This window comes from Peromyscus eremicus, chromosome 10, assembly GCF_949786415.1.
Source record: "Peromyscus eremicus chromosome 10, PerEre_H2_v1, whole genome shotgun sequence".
Taxonomy (NCBI): Eukaryota; Metazoa; Chordata; class Mammalia; order Rodentia; family Cricetidae; genus Peromyscus; species Peromyscus eremicus.
Window position 1 is genome coordinate 18,583,530 of NC_081426.1, and position 23,299 is coordinate 18,606,828.

The following is a 23,299-nucleotide window of genomic DNA, read 5'->3' on the forward strand; positions in this document are numbered from 1 at the left end:
TTTCATGCCTGTTTGCCTTTGCAGGAGCTGACAGGAAACCTTAGAAAGGTTGAAGGTTGAAGGCTCCATGGTAACTAAAGAAGTACCCTTGACCTTGGGTCGCCTGACACTGGCACATACCAAGGCTGCTCTTAAGCCAATTTGGACTGTTCCTGTGCTTCACGGTCACCAGCAAAAATGTTCACCAAAAGTTCATTTAAAAACACGCCACTTAGCCAGCAGCTTAAGAGTTTAAAAAGACTCAGGGGACTTGGGGTTTTGTTGCTGTTGTGAGGTAAAACATCAGATAGTCATTCTTCAAATTATTAGAGATTTCTCATGGCTAGAAACCTTGTTATGGTCTTGGATGGAAGCGTGGAAAATGTGAAATGCTAGGCAAGACTGCGCATGGGTGCTGGGAACCTTGCCGCCCTTCCCCCAGCTCGCAGGAGCTCCCTCCCCGGAACACACCATGGTAGGACGTGAGCTTCAGGTTTGCAGCCAAAATTCTTCACCAAGGTCCCATGGAAGCAGGATTCCGATACTACCCCCGACAACTTGTAAGAATGTCAGTAGGGGCCTGGACTGGGCTCTGGGAAAATGGCTATGGCAGAGGAGTCCAAGAAGTGAAATTGCAGAGAGGAAAAGCTGTAGCCTGGGCATGGTGAAAATGATCCAGATCGAAGGCCAGATGAGGCTGTGGTTGCCGGCCTCACTCCAGCAACTATGACTCTCCCAGAGGTGTGAATGACCTGGTGTTTAAGTTGTCGCAAAAGCAGGGCAGGGTCCGATATAGAATAGAGCAGAAATCAAATATTTAGAAGGCCAAACTGACTCATTCACTTATTTATTCATCCGTTCATTCTCAGTTACCAAAGGACAGCTAGTCGAACGGTAAATTACAACAATAATAATAACTTCTTAACAGAGGGTTGATTGGGAGGCCTGAGAGAGTTCAAGGGGAGTTCATATTTTCCTGAAGCCCATGGGTATGGAGTTGTGTTGACTGTCACTGATATAATAAAACATCCAGGGGGGTGCCTGGCTCACCACACATGCACCAACGATGGTGGGGGCTGCATGCAAAAGCCATGCAGGGCAGCTGCTGCCGAGACAGAGCAGGTTGTGTCAACAGAAACCCTTTCAGGGGTCTGGAGAAGTAGAGGCCGTTGCCCTTATCACAGTCTACATCTTCCAGCTAATATTTGCCCAACTCGGAGCCATGAATATCAGACAGCTCTGAGTGTGAGAGTCTCTCGAGGCTGGCCTCTAAGTACCTTCTGCAAAGGTTTCAACGGGAAATAATCTTCAAATAAATGACAGGATGGTTTGAAAAGAATAACCAGGTATTAGATTACAGTTTGCTTAGGAATATTTCCTTTCATAGTGAGTTGGGGCGTGCTTGTTTGTTTTTTCCTTGGCATATCCTGCTTTGTCCGTAAAACTGTCTCATTCCCAGGAGAAAGACCCCACTGGTGCTTCAGAGAGGCCGTGGGTCTCTCTCAGCTTTGTAAGGCTTCTCTTCTCAAGACTTCAGCTTTCCGCAACACGTACCCTCCTCGGTAGGACAAACAGTCTGCAAAAATGGTTCCTTTTAGGCGACTATAAAAATTACATACCAGGTCCAAATCATAAGGGGAAATTTGTGAGATTTTTTGCCATATAAAAATTAAAGCTCTTATAAGACCTCTTTATTCTGACTCTTATAAATCAGAATAAAATCATCCCAAATTAGGTCAGGCCTAAAGGAGGAAAATGTCATAAAACATATCACAGATACGGGCGTAGAAGTTTTAATATGTTAGGATCCTTGCAATTAAATTTAAAAAAATAGCTAATATCCAAGTGGAAAAAATATAATGAATAAGCAATTCATAAATGAAGAAATCCAAACGTCAAAGAAGCATCAGAACACTATTTGATTTCAATAGTCAACGTTAAAAGAGAGCCATTCATGATTCTGAGACGGTTAAAGTTTAAAATTAACCTCAGCAACTGCACAGCACTCCCCATTAGAAGAGTAACTTGATAAAATAGTGTGCTCAGAGAAACTTGGCAGTATAATTTAAAAACACTAAAGCCATATATCTCTAGAAAAGTACTAAAAAAAATTTTAAAAAATGCTTTCCACTTTTAGGATTTTTTTAAATCTAAAACAAACAAACAAACGAAAAAATGTGCAGGAACAGATAAGAGGTACAATTTGCAGTTGTAAGGAAAAGCTGCTACAGTAATTGCCTGTCATTTACAGAGTGATACAGTTCAAGACCTCCAGAGGCTACCTACCGGGAACTAACCACAGAAATGTATCCTATGCATACATACCGGTGATGAAGCTCATTTAATAAATGAGACACAGAAAGAAGTTAACGATACCTAAAATGTAACAAAGCAGTTACTGCATTAGTACAAAGCTTACTTGAACGCAAGAACTGCTATGTTGTGATAGCTACCAAGGGACTAACAGGCAGGTAGTATTTACAGTGGAAAAACACTGTACTAAGGAATGATTCAGGTACTGGGTGATATGGAACAGGAAGGCACAGATGTCATCATGTTATTCAGAATAATGCACCATTTAAAAATTGCACATATTTTTCATTTAATGTTTTTGGATTGCAGTTGATTGCAAGTAACTGAAACCTCAGAAAATGCAAATGAAATAGCTGACAGTCAGTTCTTGAGTAATTGTTTAGTACTACTGTTCAAAGCTCTTCCTATGCATTTATTTAATATTCACAATTAAATTCATATGGCGGTGCTATCATTATCTTGATCTTTGTTTTCTTTTTTTTCCCTTTTTCATCTCTCTCTCTCTCTCTCTTTTTTTTTTTTTTTTTTTTTTTTTGGTTTTTGGTTTTTGGAGACAGGGTTTCTCTGTGTAGCTTTGCGCCTTTCCTGGAACTCACTCCGTAGCCCAGGCTGGCCTTGAACTCACAGAGATCCACCTGGCTCTGCTTCCCGAGTGCTGGGATTAAAGGCGTGGGCCATCGTTTTCTGTTAAGGAAAACAAGGGTTAGTTTGGTAGCAATTCATGTAGTGTGTTAGTATATAGCCATGTCAGGGTCTGAGTCTGAGTAGGTCAGCTCTTAACCCTGAGCATCAGCCCTGAAATTCCCCACCATCACCACCACTACACATGCACACACACACACACACACACACACACACACACACACACACACACATACACACACACACACACACCTTTCCATTAACAGAACGGGAAACAGGTAATGATGGTCATATTCCTCAACAGAGGTACAGCGTCTGACTGTGGCCCAGTCACAGTGTATAGTAATGCCATCAGGAGAAGGCACACAACAGAAATGCATTTATCAGCATGACTTCCCTCCTGTTGCTAGAATTTAAATCTTATCTTGTGTGCCATCGTCTCCCAAGCACTCAGGGCTGAAATGTGCGCCCAAATGGTAACTCTGAAACGGGGGCTGGGCCCTCTATAAATTGTGCCTGTGTGCTGTCCCTTCAGCAAGAACACTGGAGGAAGGAAAATCCTGATCAGGCAGGTTGTTCCTGGATACCAGCTATCACCTAACCCAACCTTAAGTCAGCTTAAGCCTAGATTGACAAAGAAGCCCTGCTGAGCCTACTGGGCGGATATTGTGAGTATCTAATCAGATTCATCTCCTTCCACCCTTGGTATCTGATCCAGCTTGCTACCTCCCAACCCCAAGACTAACTCCCATGCTCTCAGTAATTTTTTTTGCCCACTGGTTTTACTTGCTGCTGTCATGGTTGTCCTTGGTTGTTATTTGGTTGGAGTTAGAGACGCCTAGGAAATTTCTTGATGCTTCTGGGAAGTCATTACCAGAAACCCTTAGAGGTCAGTGAACTGAGATGGAGCCTGGTCTTGACTCTGAGCAGCACCCATAGGCTGGGTCAGATGAACCGAAAGGCAGAAGAAGGAAGCCCCACTGCTCTGCCCCAGCAGACATACACTTTTGCAGCGGCCGTGACCTGTGGACATCAGACTTCAGCTTCTTCAGCCTCTCAATAAGTAAGTCCCAGCACCCAGTGACTCCCTGAGGCACCTTCAGGGCCTTGACCTCTGGCTGGGGCTGCATCCTTGGTCTCTCCTGTCCTGAGGCTTCCTGGACTTAAGTGGCAACTGGTTTCTCTAGTCCTCCAGCTTGCTGACAGCCATTGTGGAAATAAACAGCCCCTGAGCATGTGAGTCAATCCAATAAACTCCCTTTTGTGGTTAGAAGTATATGTATATGGTGGGTTTCACTCCTCTGGAGAGCCCTGAGTAATCCCCTTTGGCTACATTCCCCATCTGTCCCTGGTGTTTCAAAGTTGAGGTCAAACTCTTTCCCCCATGCAATACTCTTGAATAAAAAGTCTGTCTTCCCATTTTAAAAAAGTGTCTGATGAATCATTTCTAACGCATTTAACATCACAAAATCTGTCCAACCCCCCCTCCCACCCCAGACAATGGGGAGCATGGGGAAGTGCTGGGAACATGACATGAAGGTCAGCCCCATTGCTAATCACAATGGATTTGACTCATCCCCAGTACTTATTCTGATGGAAAATCCATCTTCAATTACAAAGCTCTGGACTAAGGGAGGGATTTAGAAATGTATCCTTTGTTTAGCGTTCAATTGTCTCTCACAAATTTAGGAACTATTCAGGAAAGACACATGTTACAATTGGGGATGATAGGATTCTAGGGGGTTGTCCATCTTTCTTGTTTTGCAAATACATTCGATTTTTTACTACACATAAATTCCAGGCATTCAGGATCTCCTGCATGCTAGCTTGTATCTGAATCCTCAATTAAGGCTCATTGTGCCTTCGTGACCAAGTGCAGAGCTGAGGATCTGTGTGAGTCATCAGAGACACACAGTCCCTCTGAGGTTGAACAAGGCGATACTCTGCCTTATGTTTGAGCTCTTGTGATGTAAATAAGAGTCCTCTTTTTTAAAAATCTGTTCTGACCTTATCCTTTATGTCGTTACTGTTTTTCTTAGTGATTTTACTGTTTAAAATGACCCTCAAAATGTACTGCAAAAAGTGTTGTCTCTCGCTCTTCAGCCCTAGCAGGCAGCAGTAAGCCCTGTGGAGAAAATAATTGTATTATTCAGCATCACTCAGGTTGTTATAATGTTAATCAAGATAATGGACATGAACTCTGATAGCTGCCTGTGTGTGTGTGTGACATGTGTGATGTGAAGAAAGCGTCATTCTGACAAGCAGACTGTAGGCAAAGGTACAGGTCACCAGGAGATGGGATTCCAGGAAAAGACATCTCTAACTTTGGCCAGGGCTGTGCTGTCCTGGGCTCTGGGCTGAGCTCACAGAGTGATCATACCCTCACCCACTCCTCAGGGGCTGGCATTATTATCTTCATCTCAGCTGCCGGGTGGGGCTCAAAGTGCAAGGCTCTCTTTCAAATGGCTAACAAAGGGTACAGGCAGAATGTGGACCGGTGTTTGTTTTTCAAGTGTAAGGATCCCTGAATGGGTGCTTTTTTTTTGCATTTTGCTGAAATAAAAAAATAAAAAATAAGAAGACGAAGGTGCCGTGGGGCCTTGACTGAGTGTCTTGTGAGGTGTGGAATGGGCATTGTGCTGCACAGTGTGGATCCAGCGGCATGTCTGCCTCATCCAGATGTGGAAGAAAGCAAGGGATGCTGGACTGGGAACTGAATAGTCTCTAGGATTTAGTCACTGCCCCTGGGTTTGCCCCTCCAGTTCAGAGGTGAAATGTTTTGTTGGTTGATTTCTATTTCTCTCCATGGGCAGTTTCGAACATGGATTCAAGTGAATTCCGGAGGAGAGGGAAGGAGATGGTGGATTATATAGCTGACTATCTGGAAGGCATTGAGGGACGTCCAGTGTACCCTGATGTGGAGCCTGGCTACCTTCGGCCCCTGATCCCCGCCACTGCCCCCCAGGAACCAGACGCATATGAAGACATTATCAGAGACATTGAGAAGATAATCATGCCGGGGGTGAGTATGCATATGAGGTCAGAGGACAGCAGGGTTTATGCTAATAAAGCACCTACAGGAAGCTACAGTGTCACGGGGTCACAGAACCAGAGAGGTTAAAGAGAAATTCCTGCCATTGTTTCTGTTTCGGCTGAGACAATTAAGATTAGGGAAATTAGGTGGTCCATGAAGCTCCGATGGGATGGTAAATGATTGATCCAAATAACATGGCCTCCAAAGGTAGAGTAAAGGTTTTGTACCAAGGCCCCCAAGACCCAGTACTTGCTTCACCAAACTCGGTTCCTAATTACCCTATGATGGCAAGAAAAAATAAGCTCCTGGTGGTTGATTGCAAATAGTTTAATTAACTATCCCAAATAAAGGCACTTGTAGCGTTCTTGTATCTGTCAAAAGGTAGCTTTCCTGTACTGAGGGGATGTTTTCTTCATTTTTGTTTGGGCATGGGCAGTGTATACTGCTTCTGCCCAAGGGCACAGAATAGCAGAGCCCTTCGTAATAGCCAGATGGATCAAAGAATTGCAGTGAACCTTAGTGGTATGTCTCCACAGTACTACTTTACCCATCAAGCAATTTACCTAAAAGCCTGTCCATTAACATGATTCTGAACAAGTAGGCCTTACCCTGATGACCAAATCATGTGTAAAGTGTGAGCTGGGCATCCGCCCCCTCCCCCAGCACTAAGGTGAATGAGGAACAAGTATGTGGTGTGCAGGGCAGCGGGGAGCTGGGATGGTGGGTACTCACTCTTGTTTTCAGAGAGAATACCAAGGCTCTGGGGAGGCAGCCAAAGTCACAGGCTCCCGAGTCAGCGCCTCAGTTCCAGAACACCTCTCACAAGCCCTTGTCAAGTTTCATCTTTAGGAGATTTCCCCTGGTGTTTGTTCTTTGAGTAAAACTCAAAATTCTGGCTCTGGCCTGCAAGTTGAACAAATAAGCTAAGCCAGTCAGCACAAAGCCGGTGCGGGGAGGCACAGTCAAATGTCAGGCCACAAAGGAGTACAGGAGTGCTGGGAAAATGTGCAGTCTTCCTGCACGAGTCTACACTCCACAGCAGTATTTACTGGGTCGAGCAAAACTGAGAAACGCAGAGGCTCTGGGGTTAGCTCCCTGGGTAACAGTTCCAGCCAGCCTGGTGCTCGCCCTGCGGTTGACCCGAAGCTACGTGAAAATCCTGTGCTGTGCAGAGCCGGTGTGGGACTATCAAGTCCACACGCTCTGTGGCTGTTCACAGAGAGAAAGGCAGAGGAGTGTCCTTTCCAGTCAAGAGTCGCCCTGGCCTTTCCAAGACGTGGATAGCGAGGAGAGGGAGCGGCAGGCAGCGTGGAGCCTCCAAGAACCTAAAGAAACTGAGACCCTGGGCTCCAGCTGTGACCTCTGGCCCTGTGCATTTGTATAGTCTTTGGCCTCCTCCTCTACTGGCCTTTGCAAGTTACACTGTATAAAGGCATTTCCGCAAAGACAAACGAGTTACCACTGCAGATGTTTTGGTTTTTATCTGAACATTTTTTCTTTTTCTTTCTAAAGCCTCATGGGCCCCACTCCTGCTCTGCTGAACACATCACTCAGCCTGTGAAGTTCTCCAGAGCCTCTGAGACTCACTGTCAGCCTCCCTCCCTCCCTCCCCCCTTCCTGTTCTTGCTAACCCTGATTTTCTTTCACTCTCACTTTTTTTCCCCGTTGGCTCTGACCCACTCCCAGGCCTGGAGACAGCCATGCAATGAGCCTTGCTGGAATCTTCCAGTTTTTAATGAGCTATCCTAGTTAGTTATCTTTGTAATCATAATCTGGGGGTTCCTTGTAGCACGTATTGGCCAGTAAATGTCTAATATGTGGTTTTGCTGAGAAAAGACACGTTTGCATCTTTGCAAAGACTATGAAAAATGGAAATGTGTTAGTCGGTTTTCTGACCCTGTAACAGATGGCTGAAATAACAAACACATAGAAACAAGGTTCATTTTGGCCTATAATCTTGGAGGTTCAACCGGGACTCACTGGTCCTTTTGCTTTTAGCCTGTGGTGAGCCAGTGCATCGTGGCAGAAGGATGGGGCAGAGGAAATCTACTCACCTCATGGCTAGAGAGCGATGCAGAGAAAGAGGAGGGGACTGCTTGATCTTACACTTTTCTATGAGGGCACATCATAAGACCTAAAGGCCTCTCACTCCCTGCTGATAGTGCCGCCTTGGAGACTGAGCCCCTAACACCCACAGCTTTGGGGAGTCATAAGAGCTGCACCATAATAAGTACCTAGACTAGGTGACTTCAACATCTCTCACGTTTCTGGAGGTTGGATTCAGATAGGGGCTTCCTACAGCAAGCAGCTCTGTACCCTCCAGCAAAAGAGAGCTCTGGTCTTCTCCTCCTCTTCCTCCCCACCCCCTCCTCCTCCTTTTCTTCCTCCCCACCCTCCTCTTCACCCTCCTCCTCCTCCTTCTCCTCCTCCCCACCCCCTCCTCCCCACCCTCCTCCTTCCCACCCCCCTCGTCCCCACCCCCTCCTCCTTCTCCTCCTTCTCCTCCTCCCCACCCCTCCTCCTCCTCCCCACCCCTTCCTTCTCCTCCCCACCCCTCCTCCTCCTCCCCATCCCCTCCTTCTCCTCCCCACCCCTCCTCCTCCTCCCCACCCCCTCCTTCTCCTCCCCACCGCCCCTCCTCCTCCTTCTCCTCCTCCTTCTCCTTCTCCCCCCCCCCCCCCCACCACACTTAGACTCTCTCTTCCTTCTAATAGCTCCTTCGGTGCCTGACATCCAATGCTCCTCACATCCTGCAGGCCCTTACTTTCATCTTGACTTCAATGTTTACATGGAGTGATTTGAGCTCCCAGCTTCTCTAAGGTCAGGCTCTGGGCCCCTCCCGCTCTCGGGGATCATCTTTCCTTACACACTGATGAAGAATGAGTGCTTGTTTTATGTCTCTGCCCTCAGTTCACTTTGTGCAATCGCTTCCCCAGGACAGGCACATCCTTTTTAAAAAAGCAAATCTATTATTTTAAAGAATATCAGCCGAAGACTGTGCATAGGTGGCCTCATCACAGAAGTCTGGTGGGTAGATTCCATGGGACTGCTTCTTACAGTGGAGGGTACATCTTGATTTCGGAGATCCTAAAACACAACAGAGTTTTATCTTATAATCAATGAAAAAGAAGAATTTATTTGACTAGACTCTAGAGAAGAAAGTTAGAGATGGTCTCACTGCCTAGCAATGCGGAAAGAAACCCAGTCCCTGGATTTGGGGAATCAGGAGTAGACCCTTTCTCCAGAATCTTTTGATCAGAACCATATAAGCCTTTTGAACTTTTTTTTAAAGATTTATTTATTTATTTAATGTACATTGGGGTTTTGCCTGCATGTATGTCTGTATGAGGGTGTCAGAGCCCCTGGAACTGGAGTTACAGTTGTGAACTGCCATGTGGGTGCTGGGAATTGAACCCCGGTCCTTTGGAAGGGCAGCCAGTGCTTTTAACCACTGAGCCATCTCTCCAGCCCTGCCTTTTGAACTTTGGAGAGAAAAATATTTCCTTAGCCTGCTACAAATCGCCACACAGAACATTGACTTTCAATGTTTCAAAAGCAGAAATTTTTGGTTAAAGTTTGGGGTGTGTGTGGGGGCGGGGGTTCAAACTTTCCAAATAGATACAGTGTCACAGCCCTCCATAGATTCTGGAATTGTTAGTGTATAGTCAGTCTGATCTCTTCTTAGAAGATCCCAAATCCCATCACAAAGGCCCCACTCTCGTGACCTAAGTACCTCACCAAGGCTCTGCCTCCTAATACTGCTGTTTGGGGCTGGGAATAGGGAAGATGATGCCCACGGAATCAGTACAGATCTGTGTGTCCTCACCACTGTGAGGGTCTGTGTATCTGTCAACCCCTGGGATTCCCAAGAATACCACCTAGGTGCATCTCTTCCTGGCCAACCTGAGCTTTTCTTCTGCACCTAATCCAGGGTTGGCCTGGAGCAAGTGTTTGCTCCCTCTGGGCTGGAGGAGGCAGGGGGACAGTGGCCACTGTGGGAGACAGAGGTAGCAGCTCCTCTTAAAGGTGCTGATTTTTTTTTGGGGGGAGCAGTTTTGTGCAAACCAGTGGGAAGGTACGATATTAAAGAAATTCTTTAAAAAAATGGGCATTACAAACAAAACAAAACATAGATAGATAGATAGATAGATAGATAGACAAAAGTAACTGAATTTGCTAGAGCAATTTGGGGAAAGCCAAGCTTTGTACTCTAGGATTTCAGATGTCTGGTGCAGCCCTCTCTCTGTCCAGGGCACCCAGCAAGAACCTGAAGCAATATTGCTATCATTCCTACCTAGACTTCATGTGTTATGACAAATTATGATAATTTTCCATATTATCTTATGAAAACAGCATTTCCTTCTTGGCTAGCAAAAACATTCAAGCACAAGACAGCGAGTCTGTTCACTGTAGTGACAACGAGGTAAAAATCAGAAAGTGTGGGATGATTACATTTGAGCAACTTGGTCCAAGTTGACTTCTGCATGCATCCTAGAGGAACTCATGGCCTTGTTCAGGTATAGCCAGACTCCTTTGCCCCAGAGTAACTGTTCCACCTCCCTACAGGTAACACACTGGCACAGCCCCTATTTCTTCGCTTACTTCCCCACGGCGAGCTCATACCCAGCCATGCTTGCAGACATGCTGTGTGGGGCTATCGGCTGCATTGGCTTCTCCTGGGTGAGTATCTCCAAGACCCTGTGGTGGAGTCTGTTCCTGCATGGGGAGGTGATCCCTTTACACACTGGACAGAAACAGGTGACTCGGTCACCTGTAGGTAGCAGGGCCGCTTTGCAGAAAGTAGAGTCTGGGCTCCAGGGAGGGAGTTTCTAAGGGAAGAGAAATTCTGAATGGAAAGTGGGAGAAGGAAGGAAGAAGGAGGGGGGGAAGAGAGGAAAAGAGGGGGGAAGAAGGAAGGGGAAGGAAAGGGAGGGGAGAGGGGAGAGGAGGGGAGGGGAAGGGAGGGGAGAAAAAGAGAGGAGAGAAGAGAAGAGAAGAGAAGGGAAGGGAAGGGAAGGGAAGGGAAGGGAAGAGAAGAGAAGAGAAGAGAAGAGAAGAGAAGAGAAGAGAAGAGAAGAAAAGAGAGGAAAGGAAAGGAGGTCTTGCATAGGGCTGTTTTTTTGTTTTGTTTTTATAAGCACTTGATTTGAATCAAAATCCCAGTCTAAGGCAGGGAAGCTTCTGCAGCTCAAAGCCGGATCCTGCATTCCCCTAAGAGCAGAAGATTGCTACGCACTCTGAAGTCTGAGAATGTTGCCACCCTGTCTCATTCCATCGGCCCCCCACTAGGCTACTGCCCAGCCTATCTGATGGGCAAGTATGCAGAGCAAAAGTGTCTGGAAATAGGCTTAGGGCTGCCTCCAGGCAGTCCATCCCTCCCTGTGTGAGGTCTCTTCCTACATGGAGTAAAGACTTGGAAAGTTCCCTACTCTGAAGTCATTGGGCCTAGGTCTCCCCTCTCTGTGTCCTAGCTGTGTGTTTCAGGAGGGATTTTAAGCAGGTGCCATTGACTCTCAGGTTCTGGGGCTACCCACACTATGAAGAGTTCCCCAAAGCCTAGAACTGTCTTTGACTCTCTAGATGCAGAATGCCTCCCTTATCTGTACCTTGGAGCCCACTTGGGTTGACTAGCGTTGAGTGAGGACCTGGGATATAGAAAGGGAGGACAACTTAGGAATTCTCAGAAGCCAGCCAAGACCAGTTGAGCTGGCTGCTTCACCACATGACACCTGCTTTTTTTCAAGCTGGGATCCTCAGGAGCTGAGCACCTGGGAGTCACAGCTCATGGGAAGAGCTAAGGACACCTCCCTACTGTTGCTGTTGACATTGCTCTTCCATCAGGCAACTGGAACCTCCTTCTCCTGGGGACAGACCTGGCCTAGGCTGAGTGTGCCCTTTGCTTTAATTAGATGTTATAGTGGCCGGTTTCACTGGTATAGTTCTGCTGCTCCTGCATGTCGGTCTGGAGACCCAGCATCAACCTCTGATTTATCTGCTCGTCTAGAATGGTCTTTTATGTTTTGAATAAGGAAATGTCTGCCTTCCTGTTTCAGAGGTTGTATTACTTGATAGCTGTGGTTCATAACAGGGAATGCTGGTTCCTATGCCTGGAGTTAGGATTAGCCTGACTGCAGTAGAACCCACCAGGATGAGGATGACCATCAGACCAGCAGGGAGAGAGTCCTCAGTTCCTCTTGCCATCAATGTGTCATGATGCCAGAATGCACAGGTATCTACAAGAGCACTCTGGACACCAGGTTGTGCTGGAAACTCAAATCACCTTTGCCTGGACCTAAGAATATACAGTCTCCTTCTGTGTGCAATGAGAGAAGAGAGGCCAGACTCCAAGTCACTGGGCAATTAAAAGACTTCATAAGATGAGTAGCTTGGCTGGGCAGCAGTGGTGCACACCTTTAATCCCAGCATTTGGGAGGCAGAGGCAGGCAGATCTCTGTGAGTTAGAGGCCAGCCTGGTCTACAGAGCGAGATCCAAGACAGGCACCAAAGCTACACAGAGAAACCCTGTCTCGAAAAAACAAACAAACAAAAAACAACAACAAAAATATGAGTAGCTTGTCTGCTGTTGCCTAGGGGATGAAAGTAACCAATGCCCATTTCCTTGACTCAATTCTGCACTCTAAACTTCACTCACGGCCATAGAAGAGGGTGTAGCAGTAGACCTTTCTGTATTGTTCAAGTGCACAGTGCACGAAGCAGGCAGGCATGGCGGAGTAAGGTTCACAGAGGCTGATGCTGGGTCTCCTTGTCCCAATCTGGATGAAAGAAGCTAAGTCTGAGACTGAGTTCAAGCATTTGAGGCCCATCTGCGATTGGGGAATTTTAATCTGGGATTCAGTCAGAGTTGACCCCAAACTCCTCAGTATCTGAGCCCTTGCTTCAGCATTAGTTCCTAGAGAATCATGACTGTGTGTGTGGTGGAGCTGGGGAGGTTTATGTGTCCAGGGACTGTTCTCAGCTTACACCCTGAGACTTTCTGTCGTGGAGAGGAGATGGGGATGGTGAGGTAAGTCCAAAGGGGCTCATAGAGATCTACCCGGCATGGCTTCCTGTGTCATATCTGGAAGGAGTTGAGGAAGAGCAGAGAAACGTCCTCTTTGTAAAGTTCTATCCGTGCTGCCAGGCCCAGGCCCTGCTTCCAGACCTCTTGGCAGAGCTAACCCCCAAGGCTCCTCCCGATCTCTGGGAAATGAGAACACAGCATTGTCTCAATCCCTTTGCTGGGGGAGAAGAAAATACCATCGACTGAATCCTTTATAAACATTAGAAGTCTACTTGAGGGTGTGAAGAACACGCTACTGGCATCTGGCAGCGAAGCGTGCTGTGTGATTGCAGCAGGCAGCAGGCAGCAGGCATACATAAAACAGACAAGCATTGGGGTGAGCTTCCTCATTTCAATCTAGCCCACTCCTGAGACGACCCATTTTCCCGTCAGTTCATGACCAAAGGAGCCACGCAGGCGGGTTGACCCGTAATGTGCCCCCACCTCTCAATACTCTCCTAGTGGGTTCAGGTTTCAACATAGGAATGTGGGAAGACATGCTCCAGACACAGCGAGCAAGGGATTAATTCCCTGCCAAGAGTGGATTTGGGGGACAAAAAAAAAAAAAGTGAACTTTTTGTTAAATTGATCAAATAAAAGTCACCAAAGAAACAATGCTTTCCCATGTCACCCTTTTGTGCTGAGGCCAGCTGCCCCGTGGCTTTAAGTGCCTCACTCTCCCTCCCCCACCCCACCCCACCCCCACTGCAGGCTGCAAGCCCAGCGTGCACAGAGCTGGAGACAGTGATGATGGATTGGCTGGGGAAGATGCTGGAGCTGCCAGAGGCCTTTTTGGCTGGAAGAGCTGGGGAAGGGGGAGGAGTGATCCAGGTAAGGTGGGGGAAGTGGGGAAGGAAGTCTTCTGGGAGTGTGGGCCCCACAAAGAACCACAGCTGCAAACAGAAAGCAGTGCCCAAAGATTTCTTCCAGAGAACAGGAAAGCTGGGAAACTCTGGTCTTGGAGTTGACGGGATCTGGATTTAGATCATGGTGCTGTTTCTCATGAGCTGTGGGCAAGCATTTATCACCACAGGCCCTTCTGCTAGATAGATCAGTGGCTACCACAGAGGGCAGCGAATGTTTTTGTTGGGGCATCCATTGCTGGCCACCGTGCCTAAGCACTCTCCAGACATATTTACTCCTCACAGCACTGAAGAAACTGGGGGACAAAATAACTGGTAACTTTCCTCTCAGCTTCTAGCTGGGAAGTTATAGACCTTGTATCTGCGTATTCCAGAAACTAAGATCTTGCTGTCACCCTAGGATCCCGTCTTTACCCCAAGTGACAGCTGTGGCCATGCTTCAACGTCTGTATGGGCTACTTGGCTGTATGTGCTATTTGTCGGTGAGCCAACAGCTTACCTAAGGCTTCTGCTATGTCTGTGCATACATTTAATTCATGCTCCGTATTCACTCGAACAACTGCAGGGCTTACATGAGGGTACCCAACAGATGCAAATGACAGCCGTAGTGAATTTTCCATTCCACCAGGATCTTCAGAGTGAATGGTTGGAATTTATGTCCTCCCCTCCTTTTTTTTGAGACAGGGTCTGACTGTGGAGCCCTGGCCTGAATCTCACTATGTACAGCAGGCTGGTCTTGAGCTCAGAGCTCCACCTGCTTTTCCATCCCAAGGGCCGGTATTAAAAGAATGTACCACCATGTCCCAGCAAATGTGAGCCTTTAAAAAACAGTTAGTAGCACAAACAAGGAACTACATTAACTCATCAGCCCTCCTTATGTATTGTTCTCATGTCAGATTCAGGGTTGCCATACTGAGAAAGTCCTGTTAACTTTAGAGAGAAGGATTTAAATATACATATTGTTTTCTCGGAATCTCCCAGTATAAGGTAAAGCAGTGATGGTTCCACATATTTTATGGGTGAGAACACTGGGGCTGACAGGAGAATGCCTTGGTGGAAGATCACATGTCTAGTGTGGCCAAACTAAACTAGGAAGCAAGGCCCTCAGTTTCTAGTCCTGAGACTATTCAATAAGACCGTGTGTTTTCGCCTCCAATGTATGACCTTTTTCTTAAGGATGCTACACATAGTGCAGTGGCTTCAAACACATTTATTTTCCTATGGTTCTGCAAGTCTGACTTGGGTTTTAATGAGCTAAAATCGAGATTGTCATCTTAGAAGCCCAAGGGGAAAATCCATTTCCCCACCTCCTCAAGTTTTCTAAAGCCCTCTGGAATTCCTTGGCCTGCAACTGCCCTCTCCATCTCCAGAAGCAGCTGTGTTCCATCTCACTGATCTTTCTCTCACTGTCATGTTCTGACTGCAGATGTGAACATCGGGTCTCCACTTTTAAGGACCCGAGTGATAGGATTGGGTCCACTCTGATAATCCAAGATAATCTTTCCAAGTCAGGGCTCTTAATGTTAATCACATCAGCAGAGTCCCTTTTCCCCTGAAAGGTAAACAATCTCAGTGTCTGGGAAAGAGGCCTGGCATCTTGGCGGTGGGAGATGAGGTCTGTGTTGTATGCTGTCTGCACGAGAGCCCTGAAAAAGGACTTGCTGGTTCCTAGCCTCTGCCTGTAGAGAGTCAAACACAGCAAGGCTCGGATGGGCCGGGAAAGGTAAATTCTTGTTCATTCTGATGCCGAGATCTGTGGGCAGGCCAGCAGCACTGTGATCTAACCATGCTTTACATTCTTTGGTTAGCTCACTTGGTCGTATCTAAGTCACTAAGTAGGCAGACGATAAAAAATGAGCTAGTAGAGTTGAGTGGGCTGGGACTGCCTGTAATTCCAACAGTTGAGAGATGCAGGCAGGAGAATCAGGAGTTCATAGTCATCCTCGGGGAATTCACACCAGCTTGGTCCACATGAGACCCTATCTAAAAATATATATTCTAGTAAATGTACATCTATACTGTACTGTAACAGAAGCATAAAAGGGCACTGTGAACCAGATTTCTAAAAATGGCAGCAGGAATGTTCTAGGGAAGTCCCAATACAGTTTTACAGGACCATTTTCTTCTTTTCAGAGGTTATGCAGCACAGCCAAACCTCCTTGGCTACAAGGCATTGTATAGGTGTTGTTCCAGCTAGAGAAGGGGCTTCCACACATTAGTCCCCAACATGAAGTCAGAGCCATTTTCGAGGGGTGAATCCCTGGTGGCTTCCCCAGGCTCTGATGCTGAAATCCTGGTTTCCCAGGGACACTCTTGCCGTCCTTGACAAGGACAGTCAAGTGAGAGTTTCCAGAGAAGAGACAGCCAGTAAGGGCTTGAGAGGCCAGCAGAGCTGTCTGCAGAGGCATGGCCTGGAATTCTGGTCGATTTATTTCTGGGCAAGTGTCTCACTCTTCACAGTAGGCCTGACCCTAGAGCAAGCTTTCACTGTAACTCCATACCCTTCGCTGAGATCTTAGCATTTGGTAAGCCCTCCTCATGACCCAGCTTTCTGTCTACCTTGGGGCATTTTCTCCGCCCTGTTAGTGAGTAGGCCACTTCCACACACTTCTCTGGTGCTTAAATTTCCATAGACTCAGTACTTTTTCCATAATTTCTTTCTCTCTCTCTCTTTGAATAGTTCTCCCCCCCCCCCCCCCCCCGCTCGCTTTTTTGGTCATTTTCTCCTCTGTATTTTCAATAATTGCTCATGGTTTTCTGTGCATCACTGTAATTTTCCACATTGCCAATTTACTATCTTCAATGTCAGTTTTGATTACACTTTTTCACTTTTAAAAATTATTGTGCCCTCTGTATTTATGGATAATGGGCACTCACTGTAGAAATGGGAAAATACAGCAACTATTTTAGAGTATAATTCTCTCGAGGCCTTATCCAGTATCTCTATATTTGTGGGTTACGTAAATTGAGATGATACAATCCATACACATTTTCTGCATCATGTTTTATTTTGTTATATTTTCACTATTTAAATATTTAGTTTATTATTAATATTAATATTATTATTGTTGTTACTTCTAATACTGCTATTATTGTGTGTGTATGCTGGGTGTGTGTGGATACTCAGCTGTGACTCTCATGGGGAGGTCAGAGGACAACTTTGTGACATCAGTTTTTCCTTCTGTCTTCATGTGGGTCACCAGACTTGTAGGGCAACATGTCACCTAGTTATTTCACTGGCCTTCAAACATTTAAAACTATTTCTTCCTTTTTTTTTTTTTTTTTTTTTGGTTTTCAAGACAGAGTTTCTCTGTGTAGTTCTGGCCATCCTGGAACTCTCTGTAGACCAGACTGGTCTCAAACTCAGAGATTTACCTGCCTCTGCTTCCCTAGTGCTGGGATTAAAGGTGTGCATCACTACCGCCTGGCTAAAACTTCTTCTTAATTTACATTTTAAATTAGAAAATAAAGCAATGGGCTTCATTATGGCACTTCCATACACGTTATTAGACTTTATTTTTATCCACCCCATTCCCCCAGCACCTATCCTGTTCCTCTCATACTGGTCCCCTTCTTGTCCAAATATTCTTTGAGAATATTATTACCGTACAATTTTTTTACGACATGCCACAATTTATACAAACAACACCTAAGATATTCACGTCATATTACACTTTTTCAGTCTTGTAAGATTTCAGAAGACAGCTTTCAGGATAAGAAGCAACAGTCTTCCAAGACCATCAGCTTCCTCCAGGTGACGCATCTGTACTCCACCAAGACCATAGCAGAACCACAGAGGAGAGCATTTCTGGGTCACTTGTCATACAGTGAAAACAATTTCATTTTTGAGTCTTTAGTATCCGAAGCTGAATCTTCTAGTTTGGTACTTGTCAAAGAATTTTACAAGTAGCTAAGTTTATTGAATGACGACTACGAAACTGTTTTAGCCTATTTATTGTGCTTTATATAATCAATTTTCAGCCTCAAAATCCTTATGAGGCTTCGTTACATTATCAACCATAGTTTTCATAACAAAGAAACTGAGGCTCATACAAGTCCGCGGCAGAAACTAATTAAAGGCAGCGTGGAAAAGATGGTGCTTGAGTGTTAGCACCAGCTTGCCCCGGCTCTTTGCTTGTGATGGTGTGTGGAGGTTTGAATGCTACCAGGGGTTAAACCATCTTTAAAGACAATCTCATTTTCAGAAGTCCCAGCCTTAGGTTAGGACTAATTCTGACATCTCCCAGACCACTCTTCAACAAAGCCCTTGTGAGCTCAACCCACTTAGTTTGGGTTGGTGGAAAGCAGACGTTCACGTGTTTGCTGCAGGGAGCTGGCCCTTTTCAGCTCAGGAGGCTGATTGTCTGTAATTTGTGAGGCCTTAAAGAGCCCAGAGCCCAGTGACAGCCCGTGAGGCAGCCTGTCTTATCGATCCCCTCAGAGCTGTAATCACAGCTTAGCATCGGCGCAGCAGTGGGTGTCTGAGCCGAACGGCGGCACACCATCATTGTGAGGCCGGACAAATGAGACCTGCAAAATGGGTCTCTTAATTGGGTTTGAAAGCTCTTGTGGAAGAAAAGCTGCCAATTTCTTACCCTGTGTGAGGTGACATTTGTAAAACCTAGAAGATGAAAGGACCTTTCGGCTCAGGGCATCAGCAGCCTTGAGCATCGACTCTCCCCAAAGGTCCCTCCCACCTCAGAGCAGGCTCGCCATGGCAACCTTTGTCTGCCCGAAGCAAAGGCATGGGCGAGCCACACAAAGACGTGGGGGGAAAACTGGGTCCAGGTAAAGGAAGCAGCAAGTGTGTGGGCTTAGCTCGAGTCTGTTCAATTCCCCCACTTGTCGACCACGAAGCACAGTGGCCAGCTTGCACTCTGTCCTTGCTCTCTTAACAAAGAACAATTGCCCTCTCTTTCTTCCCTCGGCAAACTCCACTTCTAGAAAGAGACAGAGAGCCACTCACCTTGATGTTCAAGTGTGCCCAAACCGGATCTGTAATGGCATGTTGAAGCTCAGCGCTTTAATGTTGAGAATTTTTTTTTGCTCTGGACTTTTTTTTTGCTATTTCTTAAATTATTTTTTTGTTGACAAAAGTAAAGAATTTTCTCTCAGAATATGGACAGTGTCCACCAAACTCATAGTGAGTCCAGGGCTCTGAAGAGAGAGTGGAATTTTTTTCTAGCCCATTTTTGTTTTTTTCGAGACAGGGTCTGTCTGTGTAGCTCTGGCTGTCCTGGAACTCACTCTGTAGACAAGCTTGGCCTCAAATGCACAGAGATCCGACTGCCTCTGCCTCCCAAGTGCTGGGATTAAAGCTGTACACACCACTACGTCCAGTTTTTCTACCCACTTTGTAATAGATCCTGAAAAACAAAATGTGGCCAGAAGGACTAAAATAAGCAAGCCAGGAGGGGGGAAAAAAAAACCATAATGGGATGCACAGGAGAAGCGGGAGATGCCGTGTCGGCCGTCAGAGGCTTGAGTTTCCTGAAATAGCTGCTAGTCTAGTCAGCCAGGCTTCCTTGACATGGTCTGAAACTGTGCAAAACAACTGCTGTAAAAGTAAGGCCTGAAAGGAGATGTGTGAGTCTCTCCGATGCTGGCGAAGGCCGCGGTCTGTCTGTTTATTTGAACTAATACACTATAACTACAGGAATAGGAATACACGTGCCTAGCTGAAAAGCTCACCTCACTCCTCAGGGAGCAGAAGTTGATTCAAAAGAACAGGTGAAAACAGCGGATGGGAGATCAAAGTGGGATATCAGGGTTGATGAAGGAGATAAAATATCAATAAGAAAAATTTGCATTTCTACACAGTTCAGTGGACGGTACATTTCTCTGAAAGATTCCGCGCTCTTATAAACTTTCAGAATCAGCCAAAAATCTGATGGGTTTCTCCTGGGTTTTGTCTACCAGGGAAGCTGAGCACCAATGCTAGGAGGTACCAAGAAAGACGGAAGGAGCTTCACTTTTAACCATGCCTAACTCATACTGCAAATCCGGGGAACGTTACAGAGCCCACCTGAAGATGAAAAACTTTAAAAACAGGGTTATTTTACAGATTAAATGAGATAACACAGTAGGCACTGGAAGCTATTCCTCTCACTCACTCTCAAGTTCGAAAGATGAATTGCGTACAATTCCTTTTTACTTTGCTGAAATAAATGGTTGAGATTTCTTGCAGTGGTTCACTAGGCCTGCCACAACAAAGCCCCGAGTAAAGACGGCAGAAAGAGCACATTCATTGCCTCTGAGGCCTGGAGGCTGAAGGCCAAGACCAAGGTGTCAGCAAGATTGGTTTTTTTCTGAAGTTTAGTTCGGAATTGTTCCGTACTGTCTTCTCACTTCTGTATTCTCAGGGTCTCAACTTTGTGTATGTCATGTCTGCTGGCTAGTTGCTGATTCTCAGGACAGCAGTCAGATTGGATTACGGTCTACCCTAAAGATTTAATTATTACTTTAAAGATCCCCTCTGTCCCTTCCTCCCTCCTTGCTTCCTCCTAACTTCCTTGCTTCCTCCCTTTTCTTACGGGTATTTTGAGACAATCTCACACTGTAGCCCTAGCTGGATTGGTACTTGTTATATACCCGGGTTAGCCTTGAACTCACAGTTATCCCCAGGCCTCAGCCTCCTTAGTGTCAAGACTACATGTGTGTGCATCATGTAGTGTACAACATGACTGGTTTTAAAGGTCTTATTTCTCATTCTGAGATGCTGGGGCCTAGGACTTCAATGTGTCGAGTGCAGGAAGCGAGCGAGCGAGCGAGCAAGCGAGCGAGCGAGAGAGCGAGCACAATTCAGCTCTGTTACATTGAGGACTGGGAGAAACCGTCCAAGTCCACCTCTGTGTGTCAAGGAAAATGCATTCCTATGTTATAAGCAAATACAAATTGTTCTGTCCACATGCATAGGAACACAGAACAGGGATTGGGCAGGGTGCCCTGGATCAGTCTCTTCCTCTGATGGAAGTGGAGACAGTGTGTCCCAGACCAGGCCTAAAGAACCCATGAGAGAACACCTGCAGAGTCTTGTATATGCTACAGGATCAGAATGTTAGCTCACTGGGACATAATATGGATAAAGCAATGTCAAACTAATTACAAGAGCTAAACCAGCCCCTGCAGATGTTAGCTGCAAAAAAAAAAGAGTGAATTTTGCAACTTCTGGCTCCACTTTTAAAGGAAACTATGGACACACTACTATGTCTTCCAACAGTTTGGGCAGGGATTCCTTTGCAGCATTTCAAATTTCCTTTGGCCTTTTTCTCTTGGATTCAGGGGAGTGCCAGCGAAGCTACCTTGGTGGCCCTACTGGCTGCTCGGACCAAAGTGACCCGCCAGCTGCAGGCAGCCTCCCCCGAGTTGACACAAGCTGCCATCATGGAAAAGCTGGTCGCTTACACATCCGATCAGGTTAGTGTGCTGGGGTGGGCATTGGCCCAACACCCCCTTAGCCCCCACCCCCACCCCCCAGAGCTGAATCCAAGAACAGTTAGCATCATGTCAAATCCAAAAGCAGTTCCCCAGGGATCATGAGGGGGGAAACTTCTTATTCTATCCTGGGAGCTTGAGAGATCTAGTCAGAAATGAAATACACATGCTGGGAGCCCCACAACTGCCTGCTTCCCATTTCTGTAGTGTGGAATTGCACTGTGCCCCTGTGGCTTGCCTTTAAAGCTCCACTGCGGAAAAATTGGAAGTGAGGCTCCAACCTAATGCCAAATCCCAGCTTTGTAAATCATGTACATTCTCAAAGCCTGTTTTTTTTTTTTTTCTATTAGCAAAAGGGATAAAAAGCACCATGCTTGCTGTGACCACTCAGTCCAGCTTGTGGCTTGAAAGGACTGACTTGGAGTTCATTATACTGCTCATAAAACCCTGCAAATAGAAATTGAGTAGTTTTAGCTCACTTATTTTATTTACTTGACTTGGTGATTAACTATTTTATATTGTTCCTTTTTCTTCATTTTAATCCTGTTAGTTGTATATTCTTTTTTGTTGTTTGTTTTCTTTTTCAAAGCCGAGTTTCTTTGTGCAGCCCTGGCTGTTCTGGAACTCACTCTGTAGTTCAGTCTCAACTCAAACTCGGCTTCCCAAATGCTGGGAACTCACTCTGTAGTTCAAGCTGGACCCAAACTCGGCTTCCCAAGTGCTGGGGTTAAATGCATCAGCCACCACTACCCTGCATATTCTTTTATTATACACCCCTGTCACCTTTGGTGTACATGTTGCTATATATTTAACTCCATATGTATTTAAAGTCACACAAATGAATGAAAACCTTAATCAACAGAGAGCCAACACTTCACTCTGGGAGTATTTGATTCCTTAGATTGAAAAGCAAGATTCCCGGGTGGAAACAAGTCCAGGAAAGAGGTGAGTTCATAAAGAAGGAGGAGAAGAAATCAACTCTGCCCTCTTCACGGGGCATCAAGAGCCCAGGCCAGGAGCTCTGCACAGCCAGTGCCTCAGGAGCCATGGGAACACACCCTCACAGACTCAGCCCTACCTGTTTTCCTTGCAGGCACACTGCTCTGTAGAAAGAGCTGGATTAATTGGTGGAGTAAAGTTAAAAACAATCCCTTCAGACGGCAACTACTCCATGAGAGCGTCTGCTCTTCAGAAGGCCCTGGAGCAAGACAAAGCAGCTGGCCTGATTCCATTCTTTGTAAGTTCAATGCGTGTTGCAGATGGCAATGGGTTCTGTGTGGGTCTAGGTAGAGTTTGAGGCGTGCGTGCGTGCGTGCGTGCGTGCGTGCGTGTGTGCATGTGCGTGCGTGTGTACGCGTGCGTGTGTGTGCACACGTGCGTGCGTTCTGGGAAGAGGTAGTCATTGTCTTCACTTGTTGTAGTGACTTGAAGGAGACGTGTGTGTGTGTGTGTGTGTGTGTGTGTGTGTGTGTGTGTGTGTGTGTGTGTTCTGGGAAGAGGTAGTCATTGTCTTCACTTGTTGTAGTGACTTGAAAGAGAAATTACCTCCTCACTCCAGGCATTTGAACACTTGGTGACACAGAGTTTTGGTGGTGCCTTTCGCTAGGAGTGAGCTTTGAGAAAAAGAAAAGTGTTAAGTATTTCCAGTTCACTCTCTCTGCCTCATGCTTGAAGCTCAAGATATGAATTCTTACATTCCTGCCAGTGGCTATTCCACCCACTATGTCTGCTGCATGCTGTCACGCTGCCATTTTGGACACTAAGCTTCTGCAACAGTAAGCTCAGATAAACTCTTCCTTCTCTGCCTTAGTCATGGTGGTCTATCACAGCAACAGAAAGAAGCTAAGATACACATATACCCACAGGTGAGCGCCTCACACTCCAAAGGATGCTCCAAAGTTTATAGTCACCCAGTCAGCCATCATCAAAATCAGTGTGGGTCACAAGACAAAACAAAACAACATCGAATGTGAA

The 23,299-nt window shown here is 46.1% G+C and overlaps 1 protein-coding gene across 1 annotated transcript in view; it reads left to right on the forward strand.

Moving 5' to 3' along the window:
- Positions 1-5,753: 5,753 nt before the first annotated feature.
- Ddc (dopa decarboxylase) overlaps positions 5,754-23,299 on the forward strand; it is a 60,190-nt gene continuing 42,644 nt past the window's right edge. Inside the window, exons 1-5 of the mRNA XM_059275327.1 lie at positions 5,754-5,956; positions 10,535-10,648; positions 13,740-13,859; positions 21,173-21,307; positions 22,419-22,562. Of these exons, the coding sequence (XP_059131310.1) occupies positions 5,756-5,956; positions 10,535-10,648; positions 13,740-13,859; positions 21,173-21,307; positions 22,419-22,562 (714 nt within the window). The 5' untranslated portion in view covers positions 5,754-5,755. The remainder of the gene's footprint in view (positions 5,957-10,534; positions 10,649-13,739; positions 13,860-21,172; positions 21,308-22,418; positions 22,563-23,299) is intronic.